Raw genomic sequence first — 21566 nt, forward strand, 5'->3', positions numbered from 1 at the left:
CAAAGATCTAAATTAATTGCTGATGTTTTAAAACTCAGCCTCCAAAACGTTACCGTGGTTCATGTGACCACTGTTTCAATCATCTTTACACCACCTTCTTATAGTTATTTGTAAGTGCCAACAGCTGCAGTAGCAGTTAGCTGTAGCGCTTCCAGTGCATCCTGGAGGGGATTCTAGCAGGAATATCATAACGGTGCTGTCAATCATAATCAAATCATCAAATACAAATAATGAAATCAGATTAAAAGCTCCCTGTGTGTTTATGAGAAACTGATAAAAGAACCCGTCTGAAATCAACAAGTTTTATTTATTTATTTTTTTTACTTTTAGTTTTTCTACTTCTGCTATACCAGGACAAAAAGCTAACGCATATGAACAATAATTTATTTTACTTCAAAGTGCCTGTGATTCTCTTTTTGGAGAGGTAAAAAAGCTTTTGGTTAAGACAAAAAAAAGCTTTTACCGTCAGTGATGTGGTGCACAGCTGTCAGGCTGAAGGTGTGCTGACGGGGGTGGTGGGGGGCAGATGATGGAGACGGAGACTCCGGTGGTGTGGTGGGACGAGCTGAGTCCGGTGTTTGTGTGTGTGTTTGGGGGTTGAGGGGAGGTGGGAGATCAGGGATCACTTGGGGCTCATGATGGTGGGAGTCGGAGGGTAAACCAGAGCCACGTTGACCCGTTCCGAGCCGTTCTTTGGGCAGATGATCTCAGTCAGGCTGTCGGGTCGTGGCTGGCTCAGCAGCTCACCTGCAGCAGAACAAACACGACCAGTTAGAAACACAACCCACACACACACACTCTGATAAAATGTTTTCACTGAAAAACACCATCACCAACAAACACATCTTTGGTGCAAATAAACTGATTTATTTATTTCAGGCTCTTTAACAAAAACGTTTTCATCTTGAATGTGTGCCATCACTTCATTTTATTTTGCTGCATTAAATATGTTCCATTAAATAAGTTTGTCCACTAGATGGCGATAAGGACCCTCCTGGATGTCCTGCAGAGCAGGAACAGCTCCAGCAGGGGGCGCCCTGTCCCCCTCTGACCACCAGGATGAGCTCAGTCTTGTGTTTACATTTTCTCTAAAGGATTTCCCAGTATAAGCAAGTTTAAATTGACAACATTTCAGAACCAAACTGGGAAGCAACAGTAAAGCACATTGAATCGAGAAGAACAGCACAAAAATCACAACTCTACAGACAAAAGAAATAAATGTGAAATATGAAAACAGTGTTATTGAGTTCTACACATCCATTGTCTGTTTAATGTTTGTGTTGAAAGACAAAGCCTGAGCTCTGCACGTCCGCCAGATTAAACTCAGGGCACAAATATTTCTACTTCCCTGTGTTTGGTGCCATTGTTCCTGCATGCAACTTTATTTTTATGATGGCCTTGATAAGTTTCTGCTTTCAGAGGCTAAAATAGGAAAACGTTCATGTCTTTCAGTGTCACACACAAACGCACACTCTTCCTGCACAGAGCCCAGACAACCCCTCGCATGCCTCCCGTACGAGCAGAAAACAGAAAGAAACCGCAGCAGCGAACACAACGCGCCTGTTTTCACCCCGGTCACGTCCTCTTTGTCTGATAATCAGGCCTGAAGCAGATTAATGCAAATCACTGGTCCACCCTGAAAGCTCATCTTGTTGAAACTTTTTTTAAATTCACGTTTTAATCTTCTACTTAGTCGTGGTGTTTATAACATATTTGCATTTAGTTATTGGCAACTTTAAAGTCACTGACTGTACTGCAAGAAACCCTGACGCAGGCACCGTCATTTAAATAACAGAGCAGGGCATGAGTCTTTGAGACATTTGTAAATATAGAAAAGGACGAACCTTCTTCAAACACGTTTGAACTTCTTTACGCATATGGATGGAAGTACAACACTCCTGAGGTGAATTCAGAACTATTTTAAAATTAAACGACTAATATCACTAGAGGATGTAAAATAACTCATGAGACCACCATCTTCAGAGTTTATCCTGAGGAAGACGTCCCAGCTGAGTTGACTGGTTGCTATATTTATTTATTAATAATCATTTGTTCTTTTACCCTGATAAACAGGAGCAACATGTTTACAGCACGAGGTTGGACTGTGGTACGAACGTCACTTGATTTTAGGAGTCGGTTTTCCATAAATCTGATGCTGACTGGCACGACGACGACATGTGATCAGCTGCAGGTTGTTTCAACAAACTAAATGTCAGGTTTCCATGTAAGCAATTCTAAACCTGATATAAATACATTCAAGTTTGAAGTAATCTTTGATTCTACTGTTTAAAGAGCAAATAGATAATTTAAAAGTCTGAATCTGTTAAACCCTTGCAGTAAATGTCAGTAAACTCAGTAAATTCTACATATTCTTATTTCTACAAACCTGTTTTATTAAAGGAATTTAACAGTTTTGGGAAGAATTGTTGTCAGGAATTGCCAATGTTAGGACCTTCATTTTATTTTATAGACAATAGATAATTTTACATCATACTTTAGTTATTTCATTTCATGCTTATGTTTATTAAACGTTTTAATATTAAATTGTTATTGTTGCACCAGGGGTCTGAGAGTAATGTATGTTCAATCCTGTGTATGTCCTGTACATATTACAGTTTTGACAATAAAGTTGACTTTTGAATTGTGAATAAAATCACATTTTAATTTAAACGTCTTCTAAAAGCTAAGTCAGTTTCGTTTTGTTTTTGAACAAACCAGATCAAGAGACATGTTTTTCAGAACTGGTCTGATCCTGCAGTCATTTTTTCTCTTTAAGGTTTGGATCTTTCATTCTGCAGTTTCTAACCCAACACGCTTCTGTTTCTCAGACTGACCATGTTGTGATTTTACAAGTCTGAGTCCAACCAGGCTCAACTCTGATGACGTTCTTTAAAGTGTAAGGAAATCCAAGTTAGTCTCATTCAAGGCGGGACGAGGCTCTGATGATGGATGCGTCACTCGGCCTCTGTCATCATCGCTGTTGTTCCACACGGCAGAAAAACAACCGCACCATGATAATCTCATGTTTCAGTCACATGGAACTCTGTGCATTATGTTCGAGCACATGCATTACAAAGACAAGTTAATTCCTGTTTTTAGGCCATCTCCAGCTCAACAATGATTTGATGATCTGGGTTTATCTGTCACACACTGACCTGCCCAAACAACATGTCAGCCTGCTGTGAGACAGGAGGAGAAGCCTGGAGGATAATACGGAGATAATCCATCCATTATCTTTACCCGCTTCTTCCTTTTTGGGTCATGGGGGCCACTGGTGTCCATGTCCAGCTACAACTACTGTGCGAGAGGCGGGGGACACCCTGGACAGGTCTCCAGTTCATCACAGGGACACAAAGAGACAAATGAGACAATCATTCACTGAGATAATCCTGTTGCAGAAATCTGCCGCTGCACTGAGGTCGTGATGCAGCAGCTGGTGACCTGCCAGATGCTGAGACAATAAATGCAGAATCCCCTGGATTGCCTACATATTTCCCCACAATCTGATTTGAAAACGAGGATTTCAATCCCTGAACGGCCACAGATTAACTGCTGTTGAGCTTGTTCAGACTTCACGGGGAACATGAACTTCATTTTATTGCAGCGACCATATTAAAACTGTCCAAACGCAGACAGATGTGTAAAGCAACTGTAGGTATGCCACTGCAGTTACTCCACATCGAGATCGAGACATTTACTTTGAGAGACAGGAATATCTCAGTTGTCCTGGGAAATATTTTTAAACAGGCACAGGGGTTTATGTTGGAACAAGAATTCAAGAATTAATGTTTGATAAATATATCAGCTAACAAAAAGATGATTGTGAACGATTAGAAAGATGATAAACAATGAATGTCTTACCTGTTGTAGATGAATCTTTGAATGTTCATGGTTTGGAGAAAAGGGGTTAAATTCAGGCCAGATTGATGAGCTAACAGTTGTACACACCAAGCTCAAACTAAAGCAGTTTTCTGGGCGTTGCCAGTTCAATTTTCTGTTGTCCTTAAACAACTTCAACCTAAAGAAGTTGTAAAGTTTGAAACATTCACGCTGCAGCCAATTTACACAAAGGTTGAAGCAGAATTACTTTAAACGTCCTGCTTGAGGTGCTACACCTCACTGCTATGCTACGTTTGTTTGCAAATAACTAACAATTGTACGTAAATAACCAGGTAATTCAAAAACCCATGTAAATATCCATGTCTATCAAATAACGTCTACATGGAGTTTTGAAGGTTGAAGTTATTTTTAGGTTAAAGCCATTAGCTCATCAATTCAGTCAAAACTAAACTATTTCTCCAAAATGTGATCCTTCACAGATCTATCTACAACAGGTAAGATACTAACTGTTCATAAGCTTAAAACTTGTTCAACAAGTTTTAAAAGAAAGGAAAATATTTCTGAGGGAAAGCTCATTTAAGGTTTTGACAGTAAGCTCTTTAAGTTATTTTATATAATTATTGTAGCAGAGCTAAATAAATAGTTTATTTGATAAACGTCTGTCATTTGAACCTCCACAACAACGCACAACGTGATTTTTCTTGGAAGGCCACCTTGACCTTAGGCTCACCTTATCAGTGACCTGCACAGATAAAACACGAACAAGATGGAGGTAAAAGGGCTCGACGTGCTGCAGAGAGAGCCTCCAGCATCGGCTCCTATTATCCACCAAGTCGACCAAAGGAATCAATAAGCTCTTATCATCAGGCTAATGGAATGTGAGCCGCTGTAAACCGAGGGTGCAGCTGAAGCTGGTGGGAGTCGAGTCTGACTGGGTGTCACTCTGTTTGTTTTGTGTTAAACTAATAAGACAAACCAAGAAGAACCTCAGGTTTGATCTCCACAGGAGCACTTAATGCTTATTGACTGACTCCGTTTTCTCTGAAGTCACAGAGAGAGTTGGACGACGGATGCTGCCTGAGAGGCAAAAAAAAAAATAAAGATCTCTAAAAAGCCTTTGAGTGAGCTCACAGGAACAACAGACGTTTAGTAGAAATGTCATAATGTGATCAGAGCACATGAAGGCCAGCATGAGCGTGAAGGATGACTCCATGTTTGTATTTGAATCCTCAGATCATGATCTTCAGCTCGCAGGGCGTATCTGAAGAGCAACTTTCGCTGCAGCAAAAGGCGTGAGAACTTGTTCCGCTGCTGAAGTCAGATGAGCGTTTCAGCGCTGGAAGCAGCCGACGGCTCGAGCATCCGGCTGAGTGTCCTGAACGAGTTCAAGGCCCAACGGCTCCTCCTCCTCCTCCTCCTCCTCCTCCTCGTCCTCCTCCTCCTCCTCCTCTTGACTGAACAGACTTTAACCTTTACAGACCTGATTCCAAGACCCAGGAATGCAACCATCTCCCCTCACCAGCCTCCTCAGGCGGTAAGCAGGTACTAGAAAGTTCCTGGAGAAACTTTGACGGGGACTGCCTATTTATTATTAAATTATTATTAATAATAAATATTAATATTAATGATTACAAAAATTTATAATCAATACTAATTATTAATATTAATAAGTATTAACATGTTGTTAATTAATTAATTATTATTAAAATAGTAATAATTAATAATCAATATTAATAATATGTACACAAATAATTAGTGTTAATATTAAATACTACTTATTAATATTAATTATTATTTATATTAAAATAGATAATTATCAACATTAATAATTTATAACTAATATTATTATTATTACTAATTAATAATAATAGGTGATAATAGGTGCCTTCCATGCATGTTGAACCAAAATGGCTCCATGTGTTACTCAGGTTCAGTGAAGAGTTTTCTCCTATTCATTTCCTGTAGGAAATTTGGCATCTTTGTTAAAATATATTTGTTAAAATATATTAAAATATATTTATATTTGTCAAAATATGTCGCCATGGTAACTGCGAATGCCAATAAAAGTAATTGCACACTTCCCTGAGCTGGGCCGGTCGTTTTGATATAATTTTTGTGGGGGTCCACGTTGCGGATCAGGCCGCATTAAAGTTGAAAAAAAAACGCTTTTCAGGTGTAGAATAATAAGTGAGCAGTCACCAACTAGTTCCTTGAGTTGGTGAAATATTGCGTCTTTGTTCACAAATTACGTCGCCATGGTAGCTCGAAATGCCAATAAAAGTAATAGCACACATCACGAGGCCGAGCCGGTCGTTTTGATATAAGTTTTGTGGGGGTAGACGCTGTGGGTCGGGCCACATTAACAGAGATAGAAATGTAGACACACTTCCGAGGTGTAGAATAATAGGTGCCTGCCATGTATTTGCATGGCAGGCACCAAAAGGATTGTTTCCTCTAAACCCCCTCCTCCTCCTCCTCCTCCTCCTAACAGTATTTCAAACCGCGGCCATAAAAGGAAACAATCACTTCTCCTCGAGCGGCAGAAGTTTTTCCGTCTCCAGGAAACTCCCACTGCGATGTTTGGAAAAATCACTGGAGTCTTTCTGAGCTTCAGGGTCTGCTTCATTCACTAACAGCTCCTCAGACTTCCCATTTAACTTCCTCCTCTATTGTGAGTCTCTGATGTGAGGAGGAATGGCAGAGCACGGAGGATTTTTCATCCCACTGAGTCCCATTGAAACGCCAACATTAACCTAGAAACTGCGGCAAGATGCATTTTTGTTGGGGAGGAAAAAGGCGATGAAGTCAGTTTTACAGATAGAGCTCAAATTTAGTGTGGTAGTAGCTGAGAGTCATCCACAACAGATACTCTGAGCAATAACACATGATGCAGCCCCTTGTAATATTGTACCGATCAACATTTGATCAAATATAACTCCATGATTTCATAAAATAAGATGATCTTAGTCAAAAACTCTGGCCCCTTCAAGGCTTTTCTTTATTTTATTATCTATGAAATTTAAAGGTTTACTACATTTTGAGGAAGACGTGAACAGAACCTGATCATTAAAATGTAAAACGGCATCATTAGTTGCTGCATTTGGTTTTTCCTCCACTTTGCTTCCCCAAGAGGCAGAAAACAGCATCTGATGTTTCTGAGCCATTACAGAAACAGAATTTGTAAAAACTTTTTGTCCTAAACACTAAACAAAGAGTACAGTTAATTACGCAGAAGCACAATTTTTAAAATGAAAAGTGTGTGATCTCTTTTCACAGTGAACCATAAATAAGTTAAATTAACTCTTGGTTTGTTTTTCCATTCACGGCAGTAAATTATTTCACCTGAAGGTAAAGCCTCGTCTTGTATGCCCTCTATTTAAATTAAACAACCTAAACAGTTACATCCTAACTATTTTCTATTTAAGGCATAAATTTAAAGCTTTGAGGTTTGGGGGAAGAAAAAAAGAAGAAGCTGAAACCCTCCTGCATCGGTGACAAATGGGGGTCTGCTCCAGCTGGTTTGAAAGTATGCTTCCAGTACAGAAAGTTAAAAAGTTCAACATTATTCAAAACAACTTTTGGTTTGAAGATTTGCATAGATTATGTTGACATTTCTAACAAAATATCTGTCTATATTCAATCTATCCAATCAATCAATCAATCAATCAATCAATCTATCCAATCTATCTATCCATCTATCTATATAATGAATCTATTTGTATATATACACACAAACCAGTATATATATATATAAATAAATTATATATATATATATATACAGTAAATATATACAATCTATCTATAATAATCTAGCTAGCTATATATAATCAATCTAACTGCATATTCATTCATTCAACCTTCATTTATACAGGTTAGTCTCACTGAGCCTTGAGGACTCATTTAATCTAACTATCTACTGTATCTATCTTTCTATCTTTCTTTCTATCTAAATCTGTATTTTTTTCTTCTTTCATCTTGTCCCTCTTCAGGGTCTCCACAGCGAGTCATCCTCCTCCATCTCTGTCCTCTGCATCCTCTGTCCTCACTCCAGCTACCTCCATGTCCTTTCTAACTGCATCCATATATCTCCTCTTTGTCTTTTTCCTGGCAGCTGCATTTCTAACATCCTTTATCTGCTTTAAACCCAACAAAACCACTGAAATACAAAAATAATAATATAAATGTCTTGACAAAAAACAACTAAGGCAGACAGGAAGAGTCAGCTTTTTGATTTTTATCTATTTGTCACAAAATAATGTCAAGCAAAACATCTCAATGATGGACACGTCCAAGCAGCTTGATCGGGGGGTTGATTTGAACAAAGTTTATCAGACTGTAGACAATGTCACTGGTCTCATCGCACCTGGAAGGATGTATCTCTTAGAGGTCAGCATGATCTTACATCACACTGTGAACAGTGTCACAATCCTCGTAGTTTAGACCCATTTGCAGGCAGGCAGGCGAAGGCAGGAGTTTAGAATAAAAATAATTTATTTTAAACCACAAAAACAAAACGGCTGACGGGGCAGCAAAACTACAGACAGGATCCAGGCAGACAAGAACAAGACGGATTCAGACTCTGACAGATACCTGGCACAAGGAACAGAGGAGGCTTGTGTTGTCTGTGCAGAACAGAACAACGACCGGACGAGGAGTGGAGGAGAGAAAGGCTTTTTATAAGACAGAGGGACAGTGAGTAATGAGAGCACCTGGGCAGGTGGCGGATGAGGGACAGGTGTGAATGATAAAGACTGAGGAGTGAGTGGAAAATGACAACAGAATCAGATACATAGGAACAGAAATCACACAAAGAGCAGAATAACAAAAGTATAAAGAGCAGAGCGGGGAACACAAATAAATATAAAGAAAGCAGACAGGGACAGAGCCTGTCAAACAGAGATGTATATAAATATACACGCCCCGGACACATAGAAGATCTACCAGTTCAACATTCTTTTTCACACCAATAAACAACAAGCTTTTCTGTTCATTTGGCGTTTCCAGACCTGAACAGCTTTAGATATCTGGTGTCTTCTTAATAGAAACATTTGAGATTGAGGAGTTTATAAAAAAGTTAAGAGAACTTTATTTCTATAATGTTCTTTAATGTTTAATAGAAGTTTACTAAAGATAGACGGCGTGGTGGTCCAGAGGTTAGAGAAGGCGAGCCTGATTGGAAGGTCAAACTCACCTTAAACACGAGAGGATAGCAGGCCTGTAGAAAGTTTCAAGCTCTGCTCTTCCAGACCCACATTTAAAATCACTTCCTTCTCCTTTCTGCATCACTCGTGCTGCAGTTGTATTTATTGTATAAATATTTACATTTGGTACTTAAATTAGAAATCTGCTATATCTGTGGAGCTGCAGGTTGAAATAAACAAGAGGGGTCATGGGTAATTTTTATGGATCACTGTGATTTTACCTGTACAGTACTTTGTATGTGTTTTGTGTTACAACTAAATACTTTGCATTTTAAAATGCATATCATTCCCTAGGTCTGTCACAATAAACAATAAATCAATTTATCGCATAATAAGTGGAAATTATCAACCTCATTTTCATTTATCGACTTTACCGTTTCTTGGTGTCCCTCTCATTCTGCTGAAGACACTGGATGATAAACTCAACTCCGGTGCTCTTCTGTGACTCCTTGCTTTCTCTTTTCTCTTTAAAATCTGTTTTAACGATCCAAAATCACATTTTTGGGATCGTTAAAAGCAGCTGAGCTGAGAAGCTAAGCTACGAGCTAAGCTAACAGGCCGACCTCGGGAAAAAATCTCCATCTTGCTGAAGCACCAAAATTCACAGTTGAAACCCGTGCCTTTGTGTAAAAGTTGTTTTTCTCTGCAAAAAGAAGCTGAGAACTTATTTACTGATTGTTTTATTAAAGCTTTGTATGAAAAATGCTATGCTAAAGAGCTCAAACCACACCGAGCATCTGCCATTTCAAGAACCGAAAAACAGGAAAGAGAGACAGCCCATGTCACGTCAAGGGGCCTCCCTCCAATTTTTCTTAAAGAGACACGCTGCTCGCTCCCTCACTATCCATCCTTCGGTTCAAACCATTTTATACTGCCATCTGCTGGTTGAAAAAATGTACTACAGACAAAAAACAATTTAACCAACATTTCTTCTTAAATTTGACAAAAATGACCATTTATTGTCAAATTTCAAACAATATTATTGTTTACCACAATAATTTCTGAGACAATCACCCAGCAAAATGTGTTATTGTGACAGGCCTACCATTCCCTGCTGTATAGTACAGCTCATCCTGAAACACACTGATCCCTCAAGGGAGCAGCTCATGGAGACTAATATTTTCTACATTCATTTTCATTATTTTACTCAGTTTTGGTACAGAAAACTGCAGCTCTTGCTTTAAAAAGCAATGGAAAGTATGTTTATATATACAGTGCCTTGCGGAAGTATTCAGCCCCCTTGAACTTTTCAGCCTTTTGCTACATTTCAGGCTTCAAACATAAAGATATATATATATTTTTTTTTTTTGTGAAGAATTAACAACAAGTGGGACACAATTGTGAAGTGGAATGAAATTTATTGGATGTGTCAAACTTTTTTAACAAATAAAAAACTGAAAAGTGGGGCGTGCAATATTATTGGGTCCCTTTACTTTCAGTGCAGCAAACTCACTCTAGAAGTTCAGTGAGGATCTATGAATGATCCAATGTTGTCCCAAATGACTGATGAAGATAAATAGAATCCACCTGTGTGTAATCAAGTCTCCGTATAAATGCACCTGCTCTGTGATAGTCTCAGGGTTCTGTTCAAAGCACAGAGAGCATCATGAAGACCAAGGAACACACCAGGCAGGTCCGAGATACTGTTGTGGAGAAGTTTAAAGCCGGATTTGGATACAAAAAGATTTCCCAAGCTTTAAACGTCCCAAGGAGCACTGTGCAAGCAATCATATTGAAATGGAAGGAGTATCAGACCACTGCAAATCTACCAAGACCCGGCCGTCCCTCTAAACTTTCATCTGGAACAAGGAGAAGACTGATCAGAGATGCAGCCAAGAGGCCCATGATCACTCTGGATGAACTGCAGAGATCTTCAGCTGAGGTGGGAGAGTCTGTCCATAGGACAACAATCAGTCGTACACTGCACAAATCTGGCCTTTATGGAAGAGTGGCAAGAAGAAAGCCATTTCTCAAATTTATCCATAAAAAGTGTTTAAAGTTTGTCACAAGCACCTGGGAGACACCAAACATGTGGAAGAAGGTGCTCTGGTCACATGAAACCAAAATCCAACTGTTTGGCCACAATGCAAAACGATATGTTTGGTGTAAAAGCAACACAGCTCATCACCCTGAACACACCATCCCCACTGTCAAACATGGTGGTGGCAGCATCATGGTTTGGGCCTGCTTTTTGTCAGCAGGGACAGTGAAGATGGTCAGAATTGATGGGAAGATGGATGGGGCCAAATACAGGACCATTCTGGAAGAAAACCTGTTTGAGTCTGTGGAAAGAGCTGAAGACTGCTGTTCACAAACGCTCTCCATCCAACCTCACTGAGCTCGAGCTGTTTTGCAAAGAAGAATGGGCAAGAATTTCAGTGTCTCCATGTGCAAAACTGATAGAGACAAACCCCAAGAGACTTGCAGCTGGAACTGCAGCAAAAGGTGGCGCTACAAAGTATTAACACAAGGGGGCCGAATAATATTGCACGCCCCACTTTTCAGTTTTTTATTTGTTAAAAAAGTTTGACACATCCAATAAATTTCATTCCACTTCACGATTGTGTCCCACTTGTTGTTGATGCTTCACAAAAAATTTAAATTTTATATCTTTATGTTTGAAGCCTGAAATGTGGCAAAAGGTTGAAAAGTTCAAGGGGGCCGAATACTTTCGCAAGGCACTGTAATTATCACTCATTAACTTGCAAAAGACACATGAGGTTTTCGATATAGTGGACAAGGAAGGAGGAAAACAGTGCATCATCCTGCTGAGCACATAATCTGTGTCACCTCATCTGCATGACAACAACCCATTGAAACAACGAGGCTAAAAGCTCTTACAAGTCATGAGTCATGTCTTCAATGTGCTACACAAATAAAGATGTTTGCAGAGGGAAAGCAGCCGCTTCTGCTTTTTCTGTCAACATGAAATAAAATAACTCAACTGTGACAGCCAACTTTGGAGATAGAAAGACTGATGGCCGCAAGACGGTGAGGAGCTGAAGCTTCTGTAAACATTATCAAGCTGGAGGTGAACACTGTGGCTCAGAAAGAAAAGAGCCACAGCATGATTAAAACGTGAGAATGTGCAGAACAAACATGATCTTTTTACGTTTTCATTAAATGACTAAATGGTTTAGGAAACACAGAAGCAGGAAGTTTTAAGGTGCTGACACTGCCTCCAAAATCTCACATCTTAGTTTAATCAAGTAAATGTGGATGTTCTGAACAACAGCAAATATGATCCATGGAGAACCCAACTCCCAACTTCCAGGCCTTAAAGGATCTGCCACAAAAGGCTTGATACCACAGCAGACCCTCAGAGGTCCAGAGGAATCAGACCTTGTTGTGTGAGGGCTGTTATGGGTGAAAAGTGGAAATCTCATATTTATTTATTGTGTTATAAAATTTTAGAAATAGCTCTAAAAACGGGCTTGGAAGAGAACTTGTAGAGGTGGAGGTATGCACTTGAAAGAAGAGGAATAAAAGTCAGCTGTAGTAAGACAGAGTTCATGTGTGTGAATGAGAGGGAGGAGGTGGAACAGTGAGGCTACCAGGAGCAGAGGTCACAAAGGTGCAGGACTTCAAGTACTTGGGGTCCACTGTGCAGGAAAATGGGGATTGTGGTAAAGAAGTGAAAAAGAGAGTCCAGGCAGGATGGAGAAAAGTTTCAGAAGTGATTTGTGACAAAAGGGTGTCAACAAAGGTCAAAGGAAAAGTTTACAAGACAGTGGTGAGACCAGCAATGCTGTATGGTCTGGAAACAGTGGCAATGACAAAAAGACAGGAGAAAGAACTGGGAGTGACAGAAATGAAGATGTTGAGGTTCTCCATAGGAGTGACAAGGATGGAGAAGATCAGGAATGAGATCATCAGAGGTACAGCACAGGTTGAACAACTGGGAGATAAAGTTAGAGAGACCAGACTGAGATGGTTTGGACATGTCCAGAGGAGGGACAGTGGTTACACTGGTAGAAGGATGTTAGAAATGCAGATGCCAGGAAAAAGACAAAGGACAAAGAGGAGATATATGGATGCAGAGAGGACATGGAGGTAGTTGGAGTGAGGACAGAGGATGCAGAGGACAGAGTGACACGGAGGAGGATGATTTGCTGTGGAGACCCCTGAAGAGGGAACAACAAAGTAAAGCAGAAGAACCTAGCTCTAAAAACAAATGGGTATTTATTAGGGATGCACAATATTATCGACATGGTATTGGTATCGACCGATATTAGCGATAAAGTTAAATTTCGGACATTGGCCATTTCATCAAAATAACTCTCCGATTGAAAAGGTTAATTAATTCATTCATTCATTCATTCGTACTTGCGTACATACATACATAGTGTTACATCATTTTCATCCCCCTTTTTGGCATCTGCATTTGGTAGCAGGCCAAAACAACAAAGACCATGTAGAATAATGTAGTATTGTAATTCCACAGCAGAGAAAGCTATGTAGTATCTGTAAATAGGTTTAGGAAAAAAATATTGGTATCGGTTATCGGCCAAATAAGTTTTAACATATCATCATACCGGATATTGGCCAACAATCCAATATTGTGCATCCCTAGTAGTTATGTTAATGTATGTGCATCAGAAACCCACTCCATTCTATCATTGTCTTGTTGTTCAGATTCTTGACACCTCTCTGATGTGACCTATAAAACATAAACAGGAGCATCACCACCGTCTGGACCACCTACAAACGGCCATGAGTTCAGGATGCATGAGCACACAAGCCTGCAGACCTTTAATTCCAACTTGTTGATATGTGGAAAAGTTACGCTCAAGATGAATGAGTGAGCAGCAGGTGGGAGGCCAACAGAGGCTAATGGCTCAGACTGAGGAATAATACAGCAGTGTTAAAAGAGAGGATCAACCAGCACAGCACACACACACAACCTCACAGACTGGGGGAAGACGAACACTCATGGGACTACATTCAGAGTTCAGCTTTGACAGCTGACATGTTTGATTATTCAGAGGATTCTTCATCCAAACAAACAAAAACAAGCTTCCTTAAAACACAAGTACTTGACAGGAAAACTAAACTGAAGAAACTGACTCCTGTAGGCAATTATTCAGAACACCGAACATAGATTTATAGATTCTGTTTATAACAAGTAACTCTTCTGCACATTGAATTTCTGATGCCTCGTTGAACTTTCTTTACAGTTTTGGCCTTTAACAGGAACCCCAGTGTGGCTGCAGCGGCTCCGAGGAGGCGTGTGCGTGCCGTCAAGCTGCACTGGATCAAACCAGGATGTGTGAAATGAAGCAGAATAAGGCAGCGGCCCACAGAACTGGCTCAGACTCTCGGGTTTAACACCGGCAGACTCAGATTCTGTGCCGCTAATCTCCAGCAGCTAATCAGCAGCTGCAGGCTCACAGAGCGATCCTGCGAAATGTGTGGCCCTGAAACCCAAAGGAGATCATAAAAGCAGGGCTGGTTACAGAGCAGGTCTGAGAACAGCAGGATGATGAGTCGGACTTTTGTTTTACTCTTTCCTGAGGACGAGACTTCCTCCTTGCACTGAAATAAAAATAAAAAGCTTCTAAACTGCCTCGAATGAACCCACACTTAGCTGTGGGAACAAAGTGTTGTGTTCACAGACAGAGATGGCCCCGACGCTTTGTAATTGTGGTGATTATCATATTATATAACAGCAGATCTGGTCAAGGTCAATAAACAAGCTGCTTTTTGTTTAACCTCTTCCTGTTCCAGGATTTTTTTTCTAAAAACACATCTGAACTATTTCTAAACTAACTTAGACAATGTTTTATCAGATGAGGAGTAAGCATTTAACACGCGTCAGTTTGAAAAGGACAATCATTTTGAATAAAGACCTCATGCCACCGACTGCTGGAGACAGACGCCACATCCCTGAGATTCTGCAACTGGGTCAAGAAAATATCAGGCGCATTCCATAAAGATCTCAAGAAAAAGTTTTTATATTTAATGTCTCATTTAAAACAGTGGAATCAAACAAATTCGGATTTATTTCCACTTGTTGCTGTTAATGTCTGGAGTGTCTATCCTGTGATGCTGCCACTACATAACACTACCAAAAACCTGATTTATAAATAAATAAAACACATTTCATCAATGTTTCAGCAGACAGGAAGAAGGCACATAATGGCATCCCATAAACGTCACACATTGCTCACTGCAAGTGATCACTTTCATCCACGCTGGGGTGTTTATATGTTTCTGGTTTAAATAATCTGGGATTTTCAACTAACTCTACAAGTGTGAATGGAAAAACACTATCACACACACACACACTGCTAGGGTTATTGACAGCATAGAGCTGCCATATGTCCAGACTCTGAGTGGACAGTTTCTTACTTGATGTAGGATTTTTGCATGAACCAAAAGTCGTTCATGCCTCTACCGTACTTGCTGCCGTACACGTCACACCATCATATAAGTCGCATGGGTCCAAATATGTCTAATAAAGTGGGGAAAAAAACAAATACGTCCTTTCACGGTATAAGTGTCATCTATTATGTGTCACCGCTGATGCGTTGCGTTTGTTGTGTGTCACTGCTGACCACCAGGGAACGTGGGCCGGTGTTGTGCCAAAAATCGATTGGCTGCCAAATGGCGACCACGGGAGCGTGCAGAGGAGGACTTTAACAAGAATTTAACAAGATTAACACTTAAAAACAATTATTTGTTTGCTTGAAATTATAGCAAAGGTATGTCTCAGTTGAACTTTTACTTAATAAATGCACTTTGATGGTCAAATCAGCTGCATTTCAAAAGCCAATACACAGAAGCAGGAGCACGCAGAAAGACAAATCACTGTGCATTTTAAAGTTTAACAAGATAACCACCAAAAAACAATAATTTTTTTGCTCAACGTTAAGTAAAGGTGTGTCTCAGTTTAACTTTTACTTCATAAAAGCCCTTTAATGGTCAAATCAGCTGCATTTCTCCTGGGCGATGCGGTGAAATGCAGCTGATTTGATGTTTGCTCCAGGAGTTCCAGAGCAAGACGAAGGTGGCTTTGTATGGCAAGCCAAGTGTCTCATTAATAACCACTTTTACCTATCAAATCATCAGAGCTCAGCCAAAATTGGGTTATAAATATGGGAAAAAAACATAAATACGTTGCTTTGCTGTTAATTTATGCAAAAAACAGCGACTTATACAGCAAAAAATACGGTAGCTCCTCAGCAGACTGAACAGAAACTGTAAACTTTTAATCCGTCATTAAAACTGTTTTCAGACTGAAATATTCCAGTGTGAGAAATGTAATCTTGTTTATCAAGAATCTCCTTTCCGGATGGTTGACTCTTGATTGTTTTCCTCTACAGTTTTCAGAGTCCTGTGGCGATTTCAGCTCTCAGTCTCATCATTGTTTCCAAGAGAAGCAGGCTCTGGAATGTGAGGCCATCAGGGAGTCTGCAACCTTCAGCTCTTCTGCTCCCCCACATCTTTGTCCTCCCGGACACATTTCTGTCACGTCATATGACAAATGACGGGTGCAGAGAAAATCAGCTAGAACTCAACTCACTGCAGCCTTAAGAAACTAACATGAAACAAACTGCAAAGACTCATAAATTCAGATAAACATGCTGTAAACAGCACAGACGGAGGGTCAGTTATTTCTAGCATCCAAGGTCACATGATTGTTATAATGTTGCACATATGCTAGTGCACCGAGACTCCAGCTGTTAAAAGCTAAAGACACAGGTTAATCAGCGCAACCATTAAAGTTGGTCGATATTAACCGCTTTGTAAAAATCCACTATCGACCATGACTGTGCATACGTAATCAGTTACGAAGTAGTAAAATAAAGAAGCAGCAGCTACAACCAGTTTACTGCAATCCATAATGTTTTATTGTGCAAGAAAACTCTTTGTTTTAATTATTCTAAGGGTCATTATATGTTTAGTAAAGTTAGTTACAGTTATGTTTTCTAAATTCAATTCAATTCAGTTTATTTATCTAACGGCAAGTCACAACAGAAGTCATCTCAGGGCACTGAACAGAAACATTTGTTTATAAAAAATAATACTCTTGCATTATTTATCTGAGGAGCAGACTGCTTTCAATTTAACTCCATCACAGAACTCTCATCTTGAGCGAGCATGAAGGCGACAGTGGACAGGAAAAACTCCCTCATGAGGAAGAAACCTTTAACAGAACCAGGCTCAGGACAAGTCTGCTTCGACCAGCTGGGTTTTAGAGGAACAGGAAGGAGGAACAGATACACATGTTTCTTAGTTCATATCTTTGATCTTATTATTGCTTTTCTTTTATAATTTATACTTTTGTTGGATGTAACTGGGACACTGTTCACAATTTTGTTCCACCACATGTACCACGAGATGCGAATGACAAAGAAACCTTGACCTTGATACACAATGGCAGGTCAAGAATTACATGTTAAGGTAGAAATAGTATCAAATGAAAACTATTCAATTTTAACAATTCAGAGAGTCAGAGTCAGAGTCAGAGTTTCTTTATTGTCATTCGCACCTCATGTGGTACATGTGGTGGAGCGAAATTATGTACACAGGGTCCCAGTTACATCCAACAATAAAATGTATAAGAAAAACAGTAATAACATCTAAGATATGAACTAAGAAAAACATCAACTAAATATACACTAAGCACTCATAACATAAAACATTGAACATCAGCACAAACATGAACATGAGTCTGTGAGCAGATGTGCACGCATGAACACATCAACATTGAAACAGATCAGCAGCAACGTGAAACAGATCAGCAGCAACATGATATGGTTTTACACAGTGATTATTCTAGTTAGAGATTCATGAGTCTAACAGCCTCAGGGTAGAAGCTGTTCCTCAGTCTAGTGGTTCTACACTTAATGCTCCTTAACCTCCTTCCTGAGGGGAGTGGGGCAAAAAGTGTGTGTGCTGGGTGGGTGGGGTCCTTCATGATGCAGGTGGCCCTCTTCCTGCATCTGGAGGTGTAGATGTCTGTGATGGTGGGGAGACTGACTCCAACATCTTCTGTGCAGCCTTCACCACTCTCTGCAAAGCTTTTCTTTCTGCAGCTGTGCAGCCTCCATGCCACACATTGATGCTCGAGCACAGGATGCTCTCCACTGCACACCTGTAGAAGGAGGTGAGGACTGAGCTTCCCAGACCAGCTCGCCTCAGCCGTCTGAGGAAGTAGAGTCTCTGATGAGCTTTCTTGATCAGGCTGGTGGTGTTGTTGCTCCAGCTGAGGTTGTCATTCATGTATACACCCAAGTACTTGTAGCTGGAGACCACTTCCACCGCAGATCCTCTTATGTTCAGGGGGGTGTAGGTGTTTTTGTTCCTTCTGAAGTCCACAATCATCTCCTTTGTCTTCTTCACATTGATGTGAAGGTTATTCTCTCTGCACCAGCTCTCCAGGTGTTCCACCTCTTGCCTGTAGCTGGACTCATCATTGTTTGTGATGCATCCCACCACCGCTGTATCATCTGCAAACTTTACAATGTGACAGCCTGGATGGGTAGCTGCACAATCATATGTGAGCAGAGTAAACAGAAGGGGGCTCAACACACATCCCTGAGGAGAGCCAGTGCTGAGGGTTATGGTGGAGGAGGAGAGGTTGTGGATCCTCACTAACTGTGGTCTGTTTGTTAAAAAGTCTAGTACCCAGTTGCAGATGGAGGGGAAATGAGAAATGAGAAATTTAAGGAAATGAGATCAATTTGTCCTCCAGTAGTCTATGGCAGCATAACATGCCATAAAATAGTTCATGAACAAATTCAAAGAGGGATTTATGCATATCCCTTACATGTGGCCCGCAGATAAGTTTGTAGTCCACAAAGTGACAACAAGGTGTCCAGGTGTAAAACAAGCCCACATCATCACCCCTCCACCACCATGCTGACAGCTAGTCTGCTACCATGCACTTTTTAAAGCAAATAGCTTTCTTGCTTTCACACAAACCTGTTTCCATCTTTTCAGCAGCTCAGCTTTGAGAGTCTTGAAGGCTGATAATTACAGGAGGAGGGATTCTTGATCTACTGGGCTGACGCGCTGACAGCTGACCTCCCTGCCGAGGTCTTTACTGCTGTCAGAGTGAAGCAACAGGAAAAAACTCACCTGATTTTAAATCTAAACTCAACAACCAGCTCAGAAAGCAGCATCCAGTCACACCCCTGAGGTGGAGCTGTTTGTATCATCAACACATCACGTCAGCTGATGAAGCAGCATTCAGGATCCACCATAGATCTGCTGGGAAACCCCTCCTCTTCCTCGCTGCAGCGGCCTGACTCACAGGTCGAAGGTATCAGCAGGATTACAGCAACGTGATGCAACAGGATTTTCTTCTGCCGACACCTCACACCCAGAAGACTCGACTCAGACGTGACACCAAACTATTTAATCTAGCAGATGAGCATTCTGCAGTTGTAAATTATAATCTTTAAAACGTGTTTGTTGCAGCTTCAGTGGCTTTTCTGTCGGCTTGAGTTCTTCAAAGTGAACATTAGGTGTGAATGAACGAAAAAAACTTCATCCAGCTATTCGAGTCCAGGACAGGACCTCATCATTTACTGTCACTTATCTCTTTGTTTTCATTTGTTTTTGTTGTGCAATGTTTTTGAAAGCAAACTGAGTTAAAATGTTCTTTTACAAGCTTCTCTCATTTGGTGTTTTACTAATTTAATTTTAACTGACCGCTTTCTTTAGGGCCATGTTTTCCATCAATCAAATGGATATAATCAATATTAATATTTGAGCAGAGTTAAAAGTTGGAAACAAAAAGTAAAAATTGACATATTTTTTCTATAACTAATGATTCCACCGTTTTTTCTCTGCTTGATCTTGAAATCTACTGTTTGCCAAAGATTTTTTGTAGTTTTATCAAAAGTCATGATGTAATAAGTTGTTTTGTCTAATCTGTAATCTATTCAGTTTAACAAAAACGATAAATGAGAATCTTCTAGAGGGATGATTACATATTTGAGCTGAAGATAAGCGAAGAAAAAAGCATTACAAACAATTAGAGGTGGGTCATCGCTTTCATCGGATCAACGTGCAGCTCGCCTCTGATTTGAAGCTGAAACTGAAGCAGGCGTGTTTCAACAGGCAGCTCAGGCAGACAAAGGTACAAGGAAGTCAGCTTTTTTAATCCAATGTGAAATTCGAATTTTTTTCCAGAACTGGTGGGAAAAACTATCAAAATATTGTTTTGTTGTTTTAAACAAAACACACAAAAATAAAGCTGAACATTACGACAGAGTATTTAGGGTCCCGTTAATTAAAAAAAAAAAGATAACACAAAAAATTACGCTAAGAAGAAAAAAAAGACATTACAAGCAAAAAGTCATGAAATTAAGAGAATAAAGTCATAGTATTATGAGAATAAAATCGTATGACAATAACGTCATAATATTACAAGAACAAAGTCGTAGTATTACTAGGGCTGACTGATTTTGGAAAATATTCTAATTGCAATTTTTTTACCTCAATATTGCGATTTAATATGCGATTGTTTTTCAATGTCTTCTTCTCATGTATTCTTCAACTAACAAAAGTAATGAATCAGTCTGGTTCTGATGTAAAAAAACTCAACTGTTTTCAGCTCTGCTGCAACTTGTTTCTGCATTTTTTTTATAAAGCTCCTGGATAGCAACTTGGCTAAAATGTGTGCACAAGGGCATTCTGTACCACTTCTCCATTGTTATCCAATACCAAAGCCCTAAACCCAGGCTTGGTCACTATATTAATGGGCATCATGTCTTTTGCTATGAACTCTGTTACTGCTCGAGTTAGTTCTGCGAGCCATTTTGAATTATGTTGGAGTAATAGCTTCAAAAAATTCGGTCAGTGATCCGTCAGCTGGTACTTTGCTTACTTGAAGGTGAAGCACTGGTTGGTGGCATTCTAGTCATGCAACTATCACAAATGGCTTTGTAGTGTTTTTTTTTTTTAAATATTGATAAAGATTTGTGGTGTTACCTTAGAGGTTAGAGGTAGCAACAGCAGCAAGGCAGGTTCTGCACAATACAGAACATGTCGTTGTGCAGTGTCTTCTTTTTTATAGACAAAATAATTCCAAACAACGGACGTGCTGCCCCTCTTTGGTACCAAACTTTCAGATGTGTCCACTTTTGTCGAGCCTGACACCATCGTGCAGCCAGTTAAAGCACAGTATTGACTTTTCCCGCTCCCTGCTTTGCTTTGCTCCCTCGCAAGCCATGTAACCAGATTATGTGACCAGTCAAATTGCAGCCTTTGCGATTAAAAAATCTTGTTTTATCATATCGGGATATTATTGCAAATGCAATTAATTGTTCAGCTCTAAGTATTACAAGAATAAAGTTGTAATAGTACAACAATAAAGTCGTATGATAATAATGTCGTAATATTATGAGAATAAAGTCGTAGTATTACGAGAATAGTCGTAGAAGTATTACAAGAATAAAGTTGTAATAGTACGACAATAAAGTCGTATGAGAATAATGTTGTAATATTATGAGAATAAAGTTGTAGTATTACGAGAATATGTTGTAATATTACAAGAATAAAGTCTTAGTA

At 39.8% G+C, this 21566-nt stretch overlaps 1 protein-coding gene across 1 annotated transcript in view; it reads right to left on the bottom strand.

Moving 5' to 3' along the window:
• Window positions 1-514: 514 nt before the first annotated feature.
• Window positions 515-21566, bottom strand: part of mfhas1 (multifunctional ROCO family signaling regulator 1) — a 40661-nt gene continuing 19609 nt past the window's right edge. The window contains exon 2 of the mRNA XM_037692391.1: window positions 515-747. Coding sequence (XP_037548319.1) covers window positions 623-747 — 125 coding nt within the window. The 3' untranslated portion in view covers window positions 515-622. The remainder of the gene's footprint in view (window positions 748-21566) is intronic.

Source organism: Nematolebias whitei, chromosome 18, assembly GCF_014905685.2.
Source record: "Nematolebias whitei isolate Nwh7 chromosome 18, NemWhi1, whole genome shotgun sequence".
Classification (NCBI taxonomy): domain Eukaryota; kingdom Metazoa; phylum Chordata; class Actinopteri; order Cyprinodontiformes; family Rivulidae; genus Nematolebias; species Nematolebias whitei.